We start from the raw sequence: 22,933 nt of genomic DNA, 5'->3' as shown, positions 1-22,933 counted from the left end.
AATGTTTCAATTTATTCATGACACCGACATTTCTTGAAATTGTTCTAGATACGCAATCTATGTGACATTTCCAAGTGAGACATTCGTCTATTAGTACACCAAGGAATTTAGTTTGATGCACTCTTTCTAAAGCCGTGTGATCTAGTGTGATTTGCAGGTCTTGATTCATCGATGTCATTTTGGGTGTGCCAAGTATCATGTAATTTGTTTTGGTAGCATTAATTGACTATTTATTAGCTTTAAACCAATTGCTTACTTCCTTTAACTCTTCATTAACAAGGTTTGTCTGGCGTTCACGTTTTATGGGAGTATAAAATGGTGGTATCGTCTGCAAAAAGGACGAATTCGAGTACTTTAGATGCATTAGTTATATCATTAACATAGAGTATAAATAGAAGTGGCCCCAGGATTGATCCTTGTGGAACACCACATATAATATTGTGTGATTCTGATTCATAAGAATTATAATAAACATATTGTTTTCTGTTACTTAGATAATTTCTGAACCATTCTAACACAATACCACGAAAGCCATAGTGTTCTAATTTATGTAAGAGTATGTTATGATCGATTGTATCAAAGGCTTTTGATAAGTCCAGAAATATTCCAATAGTTGTTTCGTTTCTTTCAACTGCTGCAGTAACTTTGTCTACCATTTGCTCTATAGCCATAAAGGTGGAATGTTTTGACCGAAAGCCAAATTGTTTGGGGTTAAGGATTTGCTTATTGTCAATGTAATCCGTACATCTGTTAAAAACCAACCTTTCAAGAATTTTTGAAAAACACGGTAGGAGAGAAACTGGACGATAGTTTGAGAATGCCTCGGCATCATCTTTTTTGTATAATGGTATGACTTTTGCTATTTTTAATTTATCAGGAACAATCCCAGTAGATATAGACAAATTAAATATCACATTAAGAGGTTTGGCAATTTCATTACACACTTTTTTAATGATTAGATTGCCAATATTGTCATGGCCTCCACCTTTGTTTATGTCGAATTTATCAATTATTTTTACAATATCGGATTCAACAATAGGCTTCATATACATATTACTGGTCTTGTTTTCATTGAGATAAGTTTAAATATTGCTTTCCTGTGTTTTGGATATTTGATGCAAGCTTAGGGCCTACGTTTACGAAAAAGTCATTGAACTGATTTGATATTTCTTTAGGATTGGTAATAGAACTGCCATCTTCAGCTTCAAATTTGCTCTGTGCAGATTGTTTCTTTCCTCGTCCAATAATATTATTAATTGTTTTCCATGTTTGCTTCATATTATTTTTAGCATGCTCAAACTTGGTAAAGAAGTATTTATGCTTTTGATTTTCGAATAAGCATTTGCAACTTATTTTTATATGTTTTGAATATTTGAAATTGTTTGTCGTTTGGAGATTGAATGTATTGTTTATATAACCTATTCTTTTTGTTAATACTTTTTAACAATCCCTTCGTAATCCATGGCGATATTGGTTCTTTTCTTCTATTACCAGTACATTTCTTTAACGGAATACATTCGTCGTAAGCGTATTAAAGGTGTCAATGAATTTATTATAGTCATCATTTGCATCAATATTATCAAGAATTTCACCCCATTTAACGTCGGATAGTTTTGTTTTAAATTGATCAATATTCTTATTATTATGATTTCTTTTATATGGTCATGTTTTTTAAACTGGGACCCTAAAAAAGGTGGTGCTGTCACATTTTGCTAAATCATTTTGTTCCTATATTATTCCTATATTTTTGCTAAAATTCATCATGAACAAATGGTTTTGGTCTTATTTTGAAGATAAATTATTAATCTAATGAATTAATAACAAATATAATTAAACAAATGTATTAATTAATTACAACAGCTTAATTAAGTTAATTAGTCAGGGGTGGTGCCGGAAGTGGAGGAGCCGGAAGCAGAGGAGCTCTGTGTAATTCCAATGGGAAGTTGGTGTTCATTAATAAAATTTATGCACTTTGTTGCCTAGTAGAAGTGAAAATGCATTTGCAAAATGTTAATCTTATTTTTTAACTTTCTATAACTATAATTGCCTAGTTAATCTTAATAAACTTAGTAATTAAGGATTTAATAAGCTTTTAATTAATGAAGTGGAATGTGGGTCATGCAATAAAATGGGCTTTAAATTTTGCATGCATATGAAATAAATTTCAATATTGTTTTATATTTGAAATATAAAATAAATCTTCTCAAAGGAGATTATTACAGTCAAAGGATTTAATCTGATGACATATTGATCTCTGGTTATTGTTAAAAGTTTATTGATGTAGGCTATTTGTGCATGTATATGCCTACATGTACATGTACCTTTGTTACTAATTATTCACTGTATATTGATTTTTGGAACACCCTATACGAATTGGATATTTAAATTTGATATTATAGCAATTCTTTAAACTATATTGAATATATTTTCCAAATTTAATGGCACTTAGGGAAATTTTACATAAATTAAAAAATTTAAAATACAACTTTTTTCACACCCTGTATAACACAATGGGCTTAACAAATATAGTGCAAACTATATATTTAATGAAAGGACTAACTGTGTACATTGCAAATATCAAGATCATTTTCCAATTTAACATACTATGTAGAAATATTGAAGTGGTAAAGAAATTAAATTTTTTCTGTATTTTTCAATGGAATCACCCTGTATATTTTTTGGTACACCCTGTATATCCACTCAAACTTTACAGATTTGCAATCATGACAATATATGCTTTCTAAAAATGTATACTTTTACTACTTTGGGTGAAAAGTTTTTGAAATATAATCAGAAATACAAAAAAGGAGTTCATTTTTTGACAAATTGCAAGATGTGACACAATTGGGTCCCACCTCAAAAAACATGACCATATATAACGTCTTTCGTTTTACACTTTTGATTTTCTACTTCGAGGTTGGTTGATAAAGTAGTTGGAAAGTGGTCACTTATGTCAGTAATCATAATTGTTGATTTGATAATATTGTCATTATTTGTAAGGATATTATCAATAATTGTAGCAGTTGATTCTGTGATTCTTGTTGGTTTATAAATAGTAGGTATTAATGAATATAGGAGTAAAGAAGTTCAAGGTAATCATGAGTAGGTCTGTCACTGTCTACTTTAAGTAAATCGATGTTAAAATCACCCATAATATAAATATGTTTTTTATCCAAAGTTAACTTCTTTAAAATAGGGTCAATGTCTGTAATGAAATTATCGATTGAAGTGTGTGCTCTATATAATACTCCCATTAACACATTCTGATTAGATTTACATTCAATTTCAATAAAACAAGATTCAAAATTTGAATTGGCATGACAAAGATCTTTTCTGAGTTTATACTTTACTTTATCAGAAACATACATGCAGACACCACCTTTTTCCCGACCAGTCCTGTTCATATATTCCAAATTGTATCCAGGAATATTAAAATAATCATGAGGTTTATCTTTCAAATGAGTCTCGGAAATACCAATTACACTGAAATTTTGGTCCAATGTATTTAAACAATTTTGAGTTTTTCAAATTTTTGACACGCTTCTGATATTGGCATTTAGTATATTAAATTTTCCACGACTTGCATCAGGATCTGAACAGAACAACATTGACAAGTTGAATGCTAGTATTTTTTTTTGTGTGTGTAGCACATGCACAACTAGCCGGGTGGGAAATGTTGTTACCACCAATGACATACTATTGAAAATTCTTAAGAATTGTTATGTTAAAAGATAAATTGAAAAATGTGTGTTAGGTCTACATTCAATTTATACTAGAATCCCCCAATGTATACCGGTAATTAAGTTGCCTTTTAAATGTTCAGCAATTTTGATGATATTTGTCTGAAAAATTCCTATCTCTTAGCATTGTAGCACATCTACTGATCACTTGGTGGTCTTGGTATGGCGGCACCCATGGGTCACATGGGCATTAAATTTAGTGCCTTTTATTTAATACCCTATGGAAACTGTTTGGGGAGTGAGTTTTTCACTCTTTTGCATTGAAAGAGTACTTGACCTATTTTGTGATGAATTATTGTCATGAAATATAGCGTAACTATTGGACTTTCTTTTTGTGTGGTATTTACATGAATGTCCACTCTTCTCATTCCTTTTTTCAGCTACGGTAAGACTCAAAGGTGGTTCCAACCCCATGGAAGGCAATGTTGAAGTTTTATACGAGGGACAATGGGGAGCTATCTGCGATGACTCCTGGGATATCAATGATGCAGAGGTAAGAGGTTAAAGGTCATATATGTGGGTCAAAGGTCATTTAGAGGCAAAGTTCAGTGGTAGTATTTCCATTCCTGTAGATGGGAATGCAATTCTACATGATGGACAATGGGGAGCTATGTGTGATGACGCCTGGGATATCAATGATGTAGAGGTAAGAGGTTAAAGGTCATATATGTGGGTCAAAGGTCATTTAGAGTCAAAGTCCAGTTGTAGTTTCAGTGTTATAGAGGGGAATGCAATTCTACATGATGGACAATGAGGAGCTATGTGTGATGACTCCTGATATTGATATTGATGCAGCGGTAAGATGCTACATGTCATATAGGAGTCAAAGGTCATTTAGAGTCAAAGTTCTGTGGGGTAGTCATGGCAGCAGTTTCAGTCCTATGGAAGGATAAAAAGGTTGACATGATCGGACAATGGTGAGGGATACAAGATGATGTGTGTGACATAAATGATTCAGACGTTGACAGAGTTCGAATTTCTTTAAAAATTTTGCGTAGCAGTTTTTGGCTAATTAATCATAATAGGGATACTTCCATATACTAAAGCACTATAAAAAAAAGTGCTATACAAATGCAAAATTGGGTAGCAGTTACTTCAAAATGTGGAGCAAACTGCTATGCGATACAGCCGAATTCGAACCCTGGATATTGAGGTGAAAGGTTATCTAGCAGTGAAAGGTCATAATTTACTGGTAGGAGGTTCTTCATAGGGTTCACTTATTTTTTGACACTCTGTAAATTTCATCCCCATTTCATACAGGTTGTATGTCGTCAACTAGGCAACTACGAAGCCGTTTCCGCAACTTGCTGTTCCAAATTTGGCGCTGTTGAAGAGACCATCCTGCTAGATGATGTCAATTGTGAAGGTTCCGAGAGTAGGATAGAGGATTGTTACCATGGCAGCTGGGGTTCTCATAACTGTGGCAGTTCCGAGTCTGCTGGAGTAGTTTGTAGGGGTAAGGAATAGACTAGAATCCTTTAGTCGTTTGAATTTCCCCAAGTTATACCGAATTGAATGAAAAGAGAGCATTTAAAAAGTGACAAATTTGGGCTATTTCAGGGGATTCCTGCCGGCTATTTCAATGGGATCTTTATAGCATGAGAGATCAACACTCACTTGCCATGCTCATAATTAGCATTTTGTCACTTTTGAAATGCTCTCTTGTTTATTCAAATTAGTATAACTTGGAAAAATAAAGCTCATCATACACAGAATAAAATTCCCAATCTTTTGACTAATTCATTTGGTAAATTAGGCTTAGTGTCTTTAAGATATTGATTTTATTTTAAGTGTTCGGATACTTTTTGTGCGCACTAGTGTATTTGGGTCTTACACTTATCTGAGAAGGAAGTAGTTGCTGTAAAACTCAGATTGGGTCACTTCAGGGAAGGGGTATGAACGTTTGGACAGTAATTATTGTGGGACATTAGAGCACATCAGACATATCGAATTGCATTCTAAATACGAAGAATGGCCTTGATATCAAATAATTCTAAGTCATCTATTAGTATAACTTGGAAAAAATAAAGCTCATACACAGAATAAAATTCCCAATCTTTTGAGTAATTCATTTGGTAAATTAAGCTTAGTGTCTTTAAGATATTGATTTTATTTTAAGTGTTCAGTATACTTTTTGTGCGCACTAGTGTATTTGGGTCTTACACTTATCTATGAGGGCAACCCAGGAAGTAGTTGCTGTAAAACCCAGATTGGGTCACTTAGGGAAGGGGTATGAACGTTTGGACAGTATTTATTGTGGGACATTAGAGCACATCAGACATATCAATTGCATTCTAAATGAAGAATGGCGGTTTTTCTGATATCAAATAATTTTGATTTTTGAAATTCGCAATGTAATACACATTTTATGGCAAATCATTAAAATTGATATTTATGATATTTAACAGTACTCGAAGTAAACTTTATAAATCTGATGATTTCTACCTAAGTGTATATAGGTGGGATGAAAAGCCGACGATCAATTGAAAATTTTGACCTTTCGTATTGAATATATGGATTTTTTTCCCCAAAACACCAAAAAAAATTAGGTATTTTTGGGGAAAAAATCCATATTTTCAATATGAAAGGTCAAAATTTTCAATTGATCGTCGGCTTTTCCTCCCAGCTACATACACTTTAAGACTATATCATTAAATTTATAAAATTTAGTTTGAGGACTGTTATATCTCCAAAATGTGAAAAATATCAAATTTTAATAATTTGTCATAAAATTTGTATTATATCGTGAATTTCATAAAATGAAAATTATTTGATATCACAAGGCCATTCTTCGTATTCAGAATGCAATTCGACACGCCTGATGTGCTCTCATGTCCCACAAAAAATGCTGTCAAAACGCTCATTCCAGATCCCTTAATGTGTTTTAACTGTTAGTCATGCAAAAAATATAAAAATTCTTACACTGGAATTCATTCTCACCCTTTTAAAGGGCATTTTGTGATCCACAGCCTCATCCCCCACTTTTTCAAAAAAAAAAAAGTTGAGATTTTTATACGACCGGAAACCTCTGGCTACATATTGTTTATGTACCAAATATTTCTTGCAGATTAATTTGTTTAGCAAAAATATCATCAAATTTGAATTTTGTTCTGGTGTACCAGAATGAAATTACACACTGGCCTATGGAGCAGTGTAATACACATAATCATGCATAACTTTCAAATGCAAAATCGGAATGAACTGAAATTTTGGGAATAAGTTTTTTTCGTGGATATCTACTGAAAAAGTCATAAAAAGAGGGTGCTAGGATCACAAAATCCTCCTTTAACAGGTGAAAAATAGTGTTTGGTATCATATTACACATTTGGAATTATTTTATAAAGTCTTGTATTTGTGTTATGAGCCCAGTGGCGATGTTATATTTTTTGATATCTTGGCTGCCACCACCTGGAAAGGAATAAAGTCATAATACTGCCCTCGATATCAATGAACTGGTTGAGTATCTGGAGAGGGGGCAGTGTGGTGATGAAGGTGACAGTCTCAGGCAGTATAGGACATGTGACGTACCCAGCTGACGAAAACTAAAACATTGACAGCCTGTTCAAAATAGACAGCTAGCAACCAAATGCAAATTGAAAAACAACATACTGTACTTTTAGTGGAGCACATTGTCATGCCCTAACGATTATAAAATAACATAATTTTGCTCTGACAACACAAAACACATTTAGAATTGTTTGTGAAGATTTCATGATTATACATCTTAATCGAATGGCGACGTCGAAAATGGCGATATCGTTTGTTTGTCCTCGCCGGACTGACCCTAATATCTATTTTCTAACCAATATTAAATACTCCATCATTTCCACAGCTATATCGCTTGACCAAAGATGGCCTGGCCACAAATCTACCAGAGGGACGATCGAGGTCGCACATAACGGCCGCTGGGGTAAAATATGCTTGTGACGGCTGGGATTTGAACGATGCTGATGTACTATGCAGACAACTATACAACAGTACGGTGGATACGATACAACCAGATACCTCCAGTCCAGTCGGAAGAGGATTTTTAACCAATTTTACATGTACAGGGAATGAACAGAATATATTTGATTGCCCACATGAACCATGGGGAGATTATGAATGTAAATTACCAAGTGCTGGTGTCAAATGTAAAGGTAGGCATGGTTGTGATACACTCACAGAATTAGAGAAGGAGAACCGGGACTCCCTATACCGCCACGTACAATCGCGCCGTCAGCTATGGGGAGAAAATTGGGGGTATTCGGGTCCTTGCCGACGGTGCGCTTGGAGACGAACGAAAACAATTCTAAGGCCTCATCTGATGCGCCTTGGTACTCGCGTGCATGGCGCATCATGTGCGACTCTCAAATGCGCCCTTCATCCATGTCGCACTTGCATGACAACGAATGCCTCGAGTGCATTCCGAGGGAAACCGAATACCCCCAATTTTTGCTCCATGCCTGTATCAAGATGGCGGCCGAGTCCCGATTCTCAGTCTTTAATTCTGTGGATACACTACACATTGGGCTGTTGCAGTTGAAATCCATCCCCCCTATGGACGACTAGACCTTAAAGGCGCATATTGGAATGTCATCTTTCCCTGGGTAAGATCTGACACCAGACCAGCCCATGGCCAGAGGGTAACATGAGTAGGTTTGTTTCATCTTGAAGGCAAGCATAGTCTTGCAAATATGGGCTAACTTTCCCCTAGGCCATCCAATATGCCATATACAGTATAGACTACAACTGGTATCTACTGGTCAGTTTATACTCCTATTTCCACATCTGTTATTTTTATATGCTCCTTTAATCTTCCACGCAGGGGGTTACCTGAATGGGTGACCCCATTTGAAATTTACACCCCTTGTGTGAGAGATTAAGTTTATGTCTTCCATAGGGGGTGTATGGATTCAACTGGAATAGCGCAACAGGAGGAGTTCATCTCAAGACTCAAGACTATAAGCCCATTTCTTAGAATACCTGGGATATTGTTCTGAAGGTGTTCAAGTTTAAAAACCTGATCAAATTTGAACAAATGGCCCTCATTCTCAGTGCATACAAAGATTGGGACTTTGCTGTTAGTGCTTCTAAAGGTCCTTGACCCTATCTACAGCCTCATTCCCCATTTTGCTTCATCAAAACTGAGACTTTGATATGAACTCATATTTTTATCATTGAATTTAATTTTTTTAACATCCGACTCAACTCTTTTGATCTTGTCATTATATGATGTATTTTCAGGTGGTTTAAGACTAGTTGGAGGACGCAACGAATTGGAGGGAAGAGTGGAGGTCTTCCATGACGGCCAGTGGGGTACAATATGTGACGATAACTGGGATGAAAATGATGCAAGAGTTGTGTGCAGACAACATGGAAATTATGAGGTAAGGCCAAAAAAATAATGGTTTGTCTCAAAGCTCACGAGTTTTTTCATGGTATTTGGAGAAAAAAATCTGATTTTCGCTGAATTTTTCTGGAAAAAGTAAAAAAAAAAAAAATTTGAAATAAAAAAAATTCCGCATTTCTTTTTATCCAAATCTCATGATTTTACAAATGCGCGCGCAAGCTTTGAGACATACCTTAGAGGTATAATGGGTTATTCCATTTAAAATCACACTACCCCTGTGAAAGATTTTGGAAATATCTTCCACAAGGGAGTATGAATTTCAAATGGAATAGATAGTTGGGTAACGCCCATTTGAAATACTCACTCCAGTTGTGAAAGATATGGGTAATTTCATAATACAGGGGGAGTATGAGTTTCAAAATGATTAACCCTGACCAATTACATTTGAAAAACATACTCCCCATATAGAAGATATTTCCAAAATCTTCCACAGGGGTAGTGTGGATTTTAACTGGAACAGCCCAATGTGTCTCATCTCAAGTTGAGAGTAACGCCATATTGGTTTTTGCAGTGGCAGGTTCGAATCAGTGCGTTTACGCAATTGCTTCACCAGTGTATGGATAATTCACTCCTCTACACATGTTTATACGCTTCGCTGGATTAGGGTAACACGTATGACTTGAATATGTCATTGCAAAATCCAACGTGGTCTTGCTCTCAACTTAAGATGAGAGTACACTCTAAAGTAATTAAGGGTCCCTAAATGTAAAACACTAGTAATTGCCTATTACACCAATTTTGTGCAGAGTCTTTACTTCTCATATTCAAAAGTCTGATGAATTAGATGATGTTGAAATCATCTCATCATCAATACTCTCAACTTAAAATTAAGACACACTATAGTAAGGGTCCCTAGATGTAAAATACCAGTATTTTAATCGAAAAAATGCAGGGCCTTCTCATATTCAAAGTCTCGGAGTTAAAAGCAAACAATAACAGATGAAACTAGATGATGTTGAAATCCCCACATCTCTGGCATCTTTATCTGCAAAGTTATGAACTTCTTATGTCCATATTTGTATATTTTTATTGAATTTTTGCTTCTTATTTTTGCCTATATCTCAATTTCATTATTGCCAACTTTAATCTTAGTAGATCAGCTTATGCCACATTATCATAATTAGCAAGTGAATATTTATGGGTGGTCTTAACCCTGGAAACTTTTGTGCCTCATAACTGTATAACCGGTAAAAAATATTTCCTTGTTATTTTCTACAAAAATCAGCATTTTTGTCCAAATTTGATCACACATAGATTCATCAAGTCTTTGCCATTCTAAATATGTACTTTTATATACTTTAGACCAACAATTAAGCAGTTATGGGGCCCAAAAGTTTCCATAATTCCAGGGTTAAGACCACCCGTAATAAAACGTAAAATCTGAAAATTAAACTAAACACTTTTTTTGATCTGTTTTCTGTAATTTTTCTTTTGTAGGTTTTAGCAGCTAAATGCTGTGCCGCTTTTGGCCAAGGCTCAGGGCCTATTTTACTAGATGGTATGTCATGTACAGGAAGGGAAAGTGCCTTAGAAGAATGCCCTAGTGAGGGGTGGGGGAGTCATAATTGTCAACATTATGAAGACTCATCGGTAATATGCACTGGTAAGTTGTATTATAAGGTTAGGGGTTCAAACCTTGATTTGGGATTTATAGGTTACAGGTTCAAAGCTTCGTGGTGCATAGGGGTAGTACTCAAATTTAGTTTGGATAGGGGTGTGCCGCTAAGAATTTAAAAGTGGACCCAGCAATATACCATTTTTTTAAAGAAATCTGGACCCATCAATAATTTTTGGCCATATTTTACACAAAATGTAAATATGTTAACACTCTTGCCTTGTAGATTACGAAACTGAAAATTTTGTTTCAATCTGACATTTGGTTCTCGAGATATGGCATGTCAAATTGGCACGGAACCAACAAATCGGCAACAACTTTCTTTTTATTTTCTATATTTTTGACAAGTACAGTTGTCAGGTAATTTTCTAATTATATATTTATGCATTATGCAAAGTAAAGTTTTCATTTGCGTTTGGCAAATTTCAATTTGCATAATTAATTAGGTTCACTAATTAAAAAAGTGGATTAGGGCCCTAATTAATTATGCAAATGGAAATTTGCCGAACACATCCGTAGGTTTGTTGCATTTTATGTGTACTACCCATGTACCAAGTTTCAGTACCATACCTCTTCTAATAATTGTATCTGAAAACTTTACTTTGCATAATTCATGCATATATAATTAGAAAATTACCTGGCAACACTGCATGCTAAAGGTAAAAGAAAATAAAAGAAAGTTGTTGCCAATTTGTTGGTTTTGCCATTTTGACAGACCAGATCTCAAGAACCGAATGTCTGATTAAAATAAACTTTTCAGTTTTGTAATCAGGAGAGCATGGACTTTCACATATATTAGAAAAAAATCCAATTCTTTCTGGAAGGTGTTTTTTACCATCACACTCATGGTTATATTTGTACAATTACATTTTTTTCCAGATTTAAAACTAACTTTTGAGAATGGTACGGTATCTACCAATACATTAAGCGGCCGCGTTGAGCTACTCAGGGATGGGAAATGGGGTACAGTGTGTTCTGATGGTTGGGACATGGACGATGCAGAGGTGGTTTGCCAACAGTTATATAACACAAGTGCAATGGAGGTAGGTGTGCTTTATGTGGTTGTATCCGGGGTTTGTATTACCGGTAATTGCACAAATTGAAAACAAACCAGTAGCTTATGCTTGTTTTTGCTTACATGTATGTGTTGACTTGTGTTAAAAACCTTTCTCATATTTAATTTACCACATAGATTAAACTTTATTTCTCCGTCTCGAATATGATTTCGGAATGATTTCTAAACCTCCTTCTTAAAGCTTCTTGGATGAGAAGATGATAGAGGGTGGGTATTGAACTGAAGGCCTATAGATAATAACATCACTGCTCTTCTCCATCCGACTTATTAGCTCAGTTGGTAGAGCATCGGCCCGGTGATCCGAAGGTCCCAGGTTCAAATCCTGGATAGTCAGTGAAATTTTTTTCACTGGCTGTCATTTATGTATGTGTTGACTTGTGTTAAAACCTTTCTCATATCTATCCTTGTAACTTCCTCCAGCCAATCAGTTGGGGGAACATGTCTTTTGGTTAATATAAGGACTTACTTGGACATGATAATGAAAATCATTAATCATTTGCTATGTTTTACTATATCCCAAAACCTCGTATGTCCCACAAGGATCTGCAAGGCCCTACATTCCTTGGGTATATTTGAGCTTTTTTGACAAACTGCTGAGTATGTTTAGCTTGGCTGCCAGTGCAATACATAACTCATGGTCACCCACTAATTAATAGGCTTAACAATTGAGATTGCCTTGTGTATTTTGGCCTTAATAGATTGGATGTGTTTTATGAAATATGCATGAGCAATTATCATCAACTTGACCTATACTTGTTGATCATTTGATAGAGCAGCCAAATTGTTGTACAAAATATTTCTGATTATCAACTATTGATCTTTTGATGGCCCTTGCATATATTTTTCTCTTTGCGTGCAAACTGATATTGTTTGGGATGGGTGACAGTGATGCTGAAAAGGGGGGTTTTAACAGCTCTACATATGTGTCACCTTTCAAATTGAAAGTTCCCCCCTCCCCGAGGTGATACCAGTGGGCCTAAGCTCTTTTTAACCTTGATCAATTTATCATCCTAACCATATGCTACTAAAATTCTGTTGGATTTTTACTCTCCGTGAGTCAGTGTGCACAGTTCAAATCGTCAGTGTTTACTCACAGCACTGGTACACAGTACATTTTGGCAAAATTATAGCTGCCTGATGTCACAGAATTGCCGAAAGTTACTCTATACAAGCAAGTTTAAATAATTATAATAGTCTAAATATGGTAATATTATGGGAACATGGCGACAGAGCGGAACAGGCTCTGACCTGTAATCGGAAGGTTGCTGTTCCAAGCCTCAGTGATGCCATCGTGTTGTGCCCTTAGTAAGTCACTTCATCTTGATCAATCCTCTTCATCCCAGGTGTAAAAATGGGAACAGGTATTCTTAAATGCTGGGAAGGAACGGACTTGCTGTGCAGGAGATGTGGCCATCCTCCACCATACATTTCATGGTTGCTAACGAAAGAGAGAATGGCACACCGTCCATTAGAAAAAATACATTTTCAACTCCTTTACTTTTTTTTTTAATATGGTCATAAAATGATGAATAAAAATTGTCTATTTTATATTTACTGCAGGCTACTAAGTACAAGCTAGGGAGTGGAAGTCCCATCAGTACATATAATGTAAAATGTACCTCCAAACATAAGCTGCTTAAAGATTGCCCAACATCACCAGGTTCCAAGTGTAAAAGTGGCTTAACAGCTGCTGTTAATTGCAAAGGTAGGTAGAGAAAGTAATAGGGGATCAACCAAGATATGTACAGTATTATACAGAGTGTCCCTGAAAGAACTGTATCGTCGGGAGCTTATTTTGGGGGTACTTTAACGCATAAACCAAACATAACTAAATAACTGATGATGTAGAGTGAAATATCACATATTTTTTGAATTTTGACAATCGACCGCTCAGTTTTTGAAATAAAAGAATTTTACGAAAACCCCACAGGTTTAGAGTAAATTTTCACGGTCAATAAAACAAGTAGATTAATTGAGTCCTTGTCAACTCACAGTGCTCTAGATGCACTGGGGTTCGGGTAGTGTTGAGAGGCAGGTGGTTTTAGCTCTCATTGTTTAGAAGCGGGTTTGTAGGATGGGGGGGGGGGCTCACATTTTCATACAGATTTATAATAAGCCTATGCATTGCACCATTAGCCAGAGATGAAATCAAGGCTGTAAGACAGCCTTTTGTCTTAAACATGTTTAATAGATGATAATGAACAAAATAATCTTGAAAATACTTTCCCTGATTTTTGAGAAAGTTTAAGCTTTGCAGATTTGATGCGGTACAGGATTTCTTACCATATCATACAATTAAATTGATTTTGTATATTTCCGTAGACATCAGACTAGTCGGTGGACCACCGAACCAAAGAGCAACAGGTGTTATAGAAATCTTATTTAACAACCAATGGGGTTCCATCTGCTCCGATAACTGGAGCGCCAGGGAAGGCACAGTAGCATGCAAACAACTAGGATACTGCGGGCTCAGATCGGCCATGAAAGGACTCGAGGTACCTCGTAGTGGAACCACAACTATGCACTGGCAGAAAGTCAACTGTACTGGGACAGAGACTAGGCTAAGAGAATGTGATTATAAAACAGGGAGTTACGGTTGTAATGGGGCAGCGTTTGAAGCAGCTGTAATGTGTAGAGGTGAGTAAGTCAGACTGAGGAAGAGTCTAGGTAGAGAAATTTATATAAGTAATAATTCTGAAGCTCCATTTTTTCTGCTTCAAAATGAACTCTTCTTAATCCTCTGAGGGCCAGTTTCTCGAAGCATGGCTAGTGGTCATGCTTCCTAAGCCATCAGGCTTAAGCCCAATTAGTCCTACATACTAGTCACATAATACACCACCTTGTAAGATGGCTAAGAACCAATAAGATTACAGTAACTTTCTCAAGTGCTTCAGAATGTTAAATAAATTTATGCTTTTGTATTCAGATGCCTGTGACTTCCCTGGTAAACTGCGCCATGGCCAACTAACACCAAATCAGACCTACTACGACATTGGAGGCACAGTAGATTTTGAATGCACTGACAAGGGCTTTGAACTCATTGGTAACAAAACTTTGACCTGTCTAGGTTCTTGTATGTGGACTGGGGAAATGCCAGAGTGCCAAAGTAAGTAGTATTTCTGTTTCTTTGTTTACAGTAAGCCAAAAAATTAAGGTACCAGTTATGTTAAAATACCCCTGTATATCCTAAACAAAGACAAATAATGTCATAATTGGAACCAGTAGCCAACAGCTTAATCTTTTAGCTTGAATTTAAGACCTCATTTGTTGAAATTGTTCAAGAAATAAAGACACAACGATCCAAAAACCCAAGGAAGATTCCAATTTAAAAGTTGCAGTTTGCTCCTTTGCATGTCATATTGATTTGTACACAAAGCGTTTACTAACAAGACAACTATTGCCGTGCTTCCATTGATTAGCATGTTAAAACTAGTATTGTGCTTTCATTAATTAGAACACAAAAGTGCAACTTTTGATTTTGTTTCTTCATTAGGTTTTAGATCACTGTTTCTTTAATTCTAAGCCAATTTCTACAAATAGGTCTTAAACCAGAGCTAATGAGTACAGGCATTGGCTGTTTCTTTGAATTTTGACATAATTGTCTTTATTTAGGATATACGTAGGGGTAAACACAACTGGTACCTTAATTTGTACTGCATTTACTGTATATGTCTGGTGGACAAACATTCAAATTGGGTATCACTGAAAAATGTATCATAAAAACAGAATGGTAAATGCTAATTATTTCATTGTTTCACACAAAGTCACTAATGGATATATCATTTATATAAAGTTTTTAAAAACATAAAATTTCAAGCTGATTCTAAAATAAAAATGGATTCTTTGCCCTATTGCACTTTTTTTGACTCACCCTGTATTTTAACAGTCTCAAAAAACTTATGTTGAAGTGAGGATCAAACTTGCCATGTATTCACCCTTTGCACGGATCCGCCATCTTGCTACCAAAACGAGGTCCTCTCTGCAAACACATGCGCAAAAAGTGCATTTTTGTTTCTTGCCCTTTTCTAGCAAATTAAAACATGCATTTGACAGGCGTATGCACACGCAACACACACTTTGCAAGTAGTAGTCGTTTTGAGATGGCCGTGCGATTGGCGAATAGTCCTACAACATAATGCATGTCAGAAGAAAAATCAGATCCTAAATGTCTGACTATCCATATTTTAAAGATGAAACATTCAACTGCTCATGTTTCTGTCTCCCCTGAATTTTCCAATTATACCCTTAAACATATTACACATTTTGTGGGATAGGCTTTTACGAACCTTTAAATTTAGCAGATAGGGGAGGTCTGCTTGTTTTCTGTAGACAAGGGGCAGTCTTCAGTCAACGGCTGTTTTCAGAGCCACCAAACCTTTAAAATCAGCAGATAGACGAGGTCTGCTTGTTTCTGTAGACAAGGGGCAGTCTTCAGTGAACGGCTCTTTTCAGAGCCACCAAAACCTTTAAATTAGCAGATAGGCGAGATCTGCTTGTTCTCTGTTGACAAGGGGCAGTCTTCAGTGAACGGCTCTCTGCATCAGTAGGCAAGGGGCGGTCTACATGTCTCATTCTTAGGTACTTTGTCCTGAAGAAAGCTTGACTGTTCTAAACTTGTCTGACGGCAAACCCGCTAAAAACCCACTAATTGATATTGCACATTATATGCAACCTTTGTAATAATGATTTTGTTATTAATTCTCCAGGGACTTTAAAAGGAGCAAGTGCTGCCAATGTTAATGGATCAAGTAAGTATCCTATCAATCACTATTCCCTTTCTTACAGAGCCTCTGATTGGTTAATTTCATGATATAATCATCTGAGTAACCAATCAAAATAGATTTCTTAGCATTTTAAGTGTAATTCCCTTCAGTCCTACTGGGCATTCTTACCCTATCTCTGATTGGCTCAAGATAATGATCCCGGCCATGTTATAACCAATCAAAATGGGACTTAATTACAGTTTGTCCACTCTGAAGTACAAAGTGACAACGCGCAGCGTACATTACATTCCGAGCAATAACAATCCTGCTCAAATGTCTGCATGTTATAGTCGTGCTTTTGCCAAGGCCTTTTCCTGTCACATCATTTTGGTTACTACGAAGCTGGCTTTTCATGTTCACTCAACCTGTACAGTTGAAGGCCATCCACTTACATAAATAGTAAGAATCAGTGAGTTCACCAAAGCAAATCGTGACCGTTGGGGTCCGCCCATCTATTTAAATATCAAACCAGTTATGTCATTTACCATAGAAATTCTAATGACTTCATATGTCCCTGGCAACAGAGTACAATAGGTCTGCAAGCTCCTAAAGTAGGACTAAATATCATAATAGTTATTCACTGGATTCTCATGTAAACAGTGTGCATTGCTGCATCCCTGCTGCAGATGTGCGTGCCTTTAAAGTTGGCACTTTGTAGCTAAAACCTAATGTGTTACTATATCCTCCAGAAGAAATTTGTGGGAAAGGGTAATCACAACAAGTGACCCACAGACAGTATGTTTGGTCCTATATTTCAGGATCCTTTGTTAAAAAGAGAAGGTTACTATTACCTTCAATCATCATTTCAAATCAGTGATCAGGGTTGGTATTTTCACATGAAGTTGGTCAGTATTTTAGAATGTAAATGTGGGGGCAACACATGATAGTATATGAGTGCCTCTCCCCCAACTCCTGGTTGGAGTCAGACAATTTGGCTGGTATAGTGCGTCTCATCTCAAGTTGAGAATAACGCCATGTTGGATTTCGCGGTGGCAGATTCAAATCGTGGGCGATAATGTAATCCCATGGGGCATGTACACATGTGTAGAAGGTCGATTGGTCCTTACGCTGGCGACACAACTGCGTAAACGCACTGATTCAAGTCTGCCACTTCAAAATCCAACATGGTGTTACTCTCAACTTGAGTCAAGACACAATATAGAGCCAATTGATTTAAAAAGCTACAAGTTCAACTACATGACCAAAAAAGTCACATGAAAAGGGGCGTTTTTTGGTAAAGAATAGGTAACACAAGTTCCACGTTTTGGGGTCTTCATACATAGATTTTCAAGATTTTTTCTCAAGATTGTTGAATGTGTCACCCCTTTTTAGCCCGCGGTCATATTTTAGTTCAAACTCAATTTATGGGTCAAATTTGGTACGAATAGACCAACAATTCCCTAGCATGTGTCCTATTCATACAATTGTTCAAAAGCAATTTTGACATTGTAAAACATATATACATAAGGGATTGGAGGAGGGGGCTTCATGTGCCAAAGTGACCCCTATTGGAGGGGGGGGCTTCATGTACCAAAGTGACCCCTAGTCTTAATTCTTTTGGGATGCATAATATATTTATTGTATGATTTGTATTATGATGTCATTGTTATTGTAGTAAAGATTCTCTTTCTGACATTTTCTCTTTTCTTATAAATAGCCAATGGTGCAGGAATGTTCATTGGCGGTTTAATATTAGGCATCATCGTCGTTATTGTAATTGTTGGCATCATAGTAATAATACAACGAAGACGGTCAAGGTATGTACATGGATTTAAGGCTAATGAAATGAAATGATTAGTTTCCCGTCACATATTTTTCAGTGAAATATGAGGTCATGATTTCATTATTCATTATTTTGGACAATTTCATTATTGTCAAAACTTATATGGCTATCACCTATATTGTTGATGAAACTTGAAAGACCATCTCAAAACAGGTATAGATCATCATTACAGACATTTTGCAACAGATTGAGAAAAGATTTGGATTTGTGTTTATTAAAATGAAAAGAAATTTGCAATTTTTGTAATCACTAGAAACATGATGAGGTAATCCTCAAATTTCCATTATTTACTACATCCTCTACCCCTACAACTAAGAAAAACTGCTGATTATGATCAGCAGGGGTTACAGACATTTTGCAACAGATTGAGAAAAGATTTGAATTTGTGTTTATTAAAATAAAAAAGAAATTTGCAATTTTTGTAATCACTAGAAACATGATGAGGTAATCCTTAAATTTCCATTATTTATTGCATCCTCTACCCCTACAACTAAGAAAAACTGCTGATTATGATTAGCAGGGGATGTCAGACATTTTGAGAGTTTCCATTTTGATTATTTCCATCTCAATTTTCAGATAATTGACTTTTTTTCTGAAAATAATGAAAGTTTTGGTCAAATTGAAAAGGTGATGCTGGCGGGTGACGAGAAACTAAGAATCAACTTTCATTATCCTTACACTTTTGGGGTGTGTTACACTAAAACTTGCGACACATCGTAAGTTTCAAATTGATCATTATATACGATGCATTGTAACTTCATTTCATTCTGCAGAGATTTATGATTGATAAACATCGTAAGTAAATAATTAGTTATTCCAGCTTAAATCCATACACCCCTATAGAAGACATGTCCTTAATCTTCCACACAGGGAATTCGAATTTCAAATGGAGCCAACCATCAGGTATAAACTCAATTTGAAATTTTGGGTGTATGGATTTCAACTACAAAAGAGATTTGTAACAGAAATACATTGTGAAGTTACGACAAGTAAAGAGTCATTATAACTTTATGTCATCTTCTTACGCTACGATGTGTTGAAAAAAGTTGAATAAACCCTGACAACATTACACATGATTCATGGTGGATGGTCACATGATGTGTATTTAGTCTTTACTTTGAACTTTCAATTTTTCTATTTGAATTTTCTTTCTATCAAAACAGAAACTTATAAGTTATATTTCCGTATTATTCAAATTCTTCTTTAATTTTATCTTTTTTCTATGTTTTATTTTCTCCATCAAAGGAGTAGGAGAGCAAGGAGAGCTCTTGGGTAGGTCTTTATACTTTCAGTTCGCATGAAAATGCTGCTCATAGTGCTCATCGCAACAAGTGTAGCAAAAAACCATAAAAATGCCAGTCATTTTATTCCATCCCTGTAGTGTTACAAAGTCATAAAAAAGCTTATCATATGTACACCCTAACAACCTATCTACAGTGGTGGCACCCCCGGGGTGGCACCATGATATTTGTCCAGTGGGAGAGGATGCCGGGAAAAGTGAATTTCAGGGGGGTAAAAAATCATGAAATGTCCTCAAAATTTTTATTATTATTTCAATGAAAAGCATTCACCAATATTTTGGCATGTATGTCTTGGACTGGGCATAAACAGTGATCATGCCCTCAATTTTTCTATTAACCCAAACCTCGCTGAATCCTTCGAAATCCTACAGCACAGCAAAATACTGCAGCACAAAGTCCCAAGCATCCCACATAATGTGATTGCACAATAATTGGAGCAGCTAGTACATTAGAAAACGATGGCCAACCAGGTCAAATGTTATGGCTTGCTATCCCAAGGGATCAGTGGTTCAAAACCACACAGAAAGAGGGAAAATATACTTTTCTCTTTTGTCCTGATTCCCCTCCCCTTTGCCATAAAAGCAGATAGAGGCCCAAAAAGGATGTTACAGTCATTGAACCCCTAAATCATGTATGTTGCTTCCACCTAGTCATCTTAGACATACTGGTCATTAATATACCTGACTCATTATAAACCCTCTCCTGCAGTACTATAGTTTACCAGAGAAAAAGCTGATTGTTGCATTCCATCTTAGTATCTAGTAGTGTTATTCAAAGTGATCAAACTGCTGATATCTCATACTCTTATACTTTTCATTTCATCTCCAGTTTGTGGTGATGTCGTGTTTGGTTGCAAGCATGCCAGCAAATAGCCCTTGAGATTTACATGTATGCTCTGCTGGACTAAGTTTGCATGTACAATAATATTGCTTATTGTTACCAGCCAAATACACACCTACACTACCAAACTTGAGAAGACATACAGCATAGTGATAGAAGTTCTGGTCATTATACTCTACTCATTGTACACCTTTCCTGAAGCTTAGCAAAAAAAATACAAAAATGCAGATAATTATAATCCGGGGGGGGGGGGGAGGGGGCACTGCAATTTGAAATGGATATAGGTGTAGGGTCGGCACTTTCGCACTAGGGGCATTCGGTGAGAGCAAAATGTAAAAATATTGGGTCATTGTGTGAGAACATGACCTTTTTTAAATGGAATCTTTGGGTGAGAACGAAACAGCATACAGAAACCTCAAAAATCAATTTCTAGTTCTAAATGGCTTTAAATTTCTTTGTTTTTTCAAAATAAGTAACTAAATCAGTGATAAATGAAAGTTGCTGTTCAAATTGAACTTGTAAGGGTTTTTGGGTGACAGATCAAATGGAAAAATAGGGGGTCTTCGGGTGACAGAGCCTCTGTTCGTAAAAAAATATGGGGTCTTTGGGTGACAGCGATGCTGAAAAAGGGGGTCTTAACATCCCTATACATACACGTCAACTCCAAAGTGTGAGTGCCCCCCCGGTATAATCCCTCCTCTGTAATTGTAATGTCTTCAAAGTCACAAAAAGCTGATCATTATACCTCTCCTTTAGTTTACTAGATGACATGTACTGATCATAGTGGTATTCCCTCTCATCTCCTCATTGGTCAGCTTATCTTTATTTTCCTCATGTGCAGAACCTCATACATGTACTCCATAGCATGAGGTGTCGAATTACGTTATAAGCTGTCACTGTTAAATGGGAGTTTGATTGGGATTCTGCAGATGTTTGGTTTTGTGGATTTCATTAGTCCCGTCAGAACACAAGTGTGTTTTCACATGGAGTGACCATTTCAACAACATTCTTGCATTCATGTTCTGACCCTTCTCAATTAGAGTTTTCCACATATTGCAGCTCAAATTCTTCTTCTTATATCCTTACATGCCTATGTGTCTAACTTTGGTCGATCCATGTTTAAGCTTGATAATCAATCCTTTCTTTCAAAATTGTGTATCTGTTGCAATATTTTTTGTTGCACTGGCGCAGACCCAAAATGGAATGATAATTAAGGTTTGAAGCATGACTAAGTGTTATAAAGGTTGTACACAATATAATTTGCATGCATATGTTGCCAAAATGCATACTATATGTTGCCAAAAATGCATACTATATATCAACGTTTTTAGCATATAGCAAAACAATCCGTAAATATGCTTTTTCCCCCTCCAACTGAGCATCACATTATCTTGGTTGACCGGTTGATGACCACCGTCTGACTTTATTCTTTGATTGATTTGTTGATTTTATTCTTTCATAAATTTATTGATTTTATTCTTTAAATTGATTGATTGACTTGATTGATTGGTTGGCTTTATTCCTTGATCTATTGATTGATTTGATTTGATTGATTTGATTGATTGATTGATTGATTGATTGATTGATTGATTGATTGATTGATTGATTGATTGATTGATTGATGATTGATTGATTTTATTGATTGTTGTATTGAATCTTTCGCAGTTTTATAACAATTTGTTCAATTGTTAAATGTCATTACAGAAGTACACCAAACAGCATATGGAAACCAAAAGGCAAACCCAGGGATGACATGGAGGAACCAGTACTAAGCTTTAACTCAAAACATGATGGTATGGATGATGGCATGGGGGACACACTCTAACAAATGGACTCAATCAATCGAGTCCCTGAATCTTGGTAATTTAATTTATATGCAAATATAGAGAGGACTATTATTAGCAAACAACATACATTGCTTTAACTCAAAACATGATGGTATGGATGATGGCATGGGGGACACACTCTAACAAATGGACTCAATCAAACGAGTTATTGAGTCACTGAATCTTGGTAATTTAATTTATATGCAAATAGGACTATTATTAGCAAACAACATGCATTGCTTTAACTCAAAACATGATGGTATGGATGATGGCATGGGGGACACACTCTAACAAATGGACTCAATCAAACGAGTCACTGAATCTTGGTAATTTAATATTATATGCAAATATGGAGAGGACTATGAGCAAACAACATACATTGGTAAGATGCTGTAAGAGGATATATGGATTTCACATGGAATAGCTCATTCAAGTAAGATCGATTGGTTCAATAGCCACAGTAATCTATGTGATAAAACTTTCTGTAAAATGGGAGTTGATGAACTTAAATTGTTATGTTTACTATACCAAAATTGAACTTTTCCATTTTCAATAATCACAAACTTCAAAGTTACAATTTGCTGCCAACTTGGTCTTT

The 22,933-nt window shown here is 35.9% G+C and overlaps 1 protein-coding gene across 1 annotated transcript in view; it reads left to right on the top strand.

The window, feature by feature from the left end:
• Positions 1-22,724, top strand: part of LOC140139093 (scavenger receptor cysteine-rich domain superfamily protein-like) — a 298,566-nt gene extending 275,842 nt beyond the window's left edge. The window contains exons 12-25 of the mRNA XM_072160874.1: positions 4,121-4,233; positions 5,001-5,196; positions 5,888-5,970; positions 7,573-7,879; positions 8,967-9,109; positions 10,570-10,735; positions 11,627-11,790; positions 13,383-13,527; positions 14,145-14,459; positions 14,749-14,928; positions 16,529-16,570; positions 18,243-18,342; positions 19,614-19,640; positions 22,214-22,724. Of these exons, the coding sequence (XP_072016975.1) occupies positions 4,121-4,233; positions 5,001-5,196; positions 5,888-5,970; positions 7,573-7,879; positions 8,967-9,109; positions 10,570-10,735; positions 11,627-11,790; positions 13,383-13,527; positions 14,145-14,459; positions 14,749-14,928; positions 16,529-16,570; positions 18,243-18,342; positions 19,614-19,640; positions 22,214-22,334 (2,102 nt within the window). The 3' untranslated portion in view covers positions 22,335-22,724. The remainder of the gene's footprint in view (positions 1-4,120; positions 4,234-5,000; positions 5,197-5,887; positions 5,971-7,572; positions 7,880-8,966; positions 9,110-10,569; positions 10,736-11,626; positions 11,791-13,382; positions 13,528-14,144; positions 14,460-14,748; positions 14,929-16,528; positions 16,571-18,242; positions 18,343-19,613; positions 19,641-22,213) is intronic.
• The last annotated feature ends 209 nt before the right edge of the window (positions 22,725-22,933 follow it).

This window comes from Amphiura filiformis, chromosome 18, assembly GCF_039555335.1.
Source record: "Amphiura filiformis chromosome 18, Afil_fr2py, whole genome shotgun sequence".
Classification (NCBI taxonomy): Eukaryota; Metazoa; Echinodermata; class Ophiuroidea; order Amphilepidida; family Amphiuridae; genus Amphiura; species Amphiura filiformis.
Note: the sequence above shows the minus strand (reverse complement) of the source record. Positions and strands in the feature narration are given on the sequence as shown.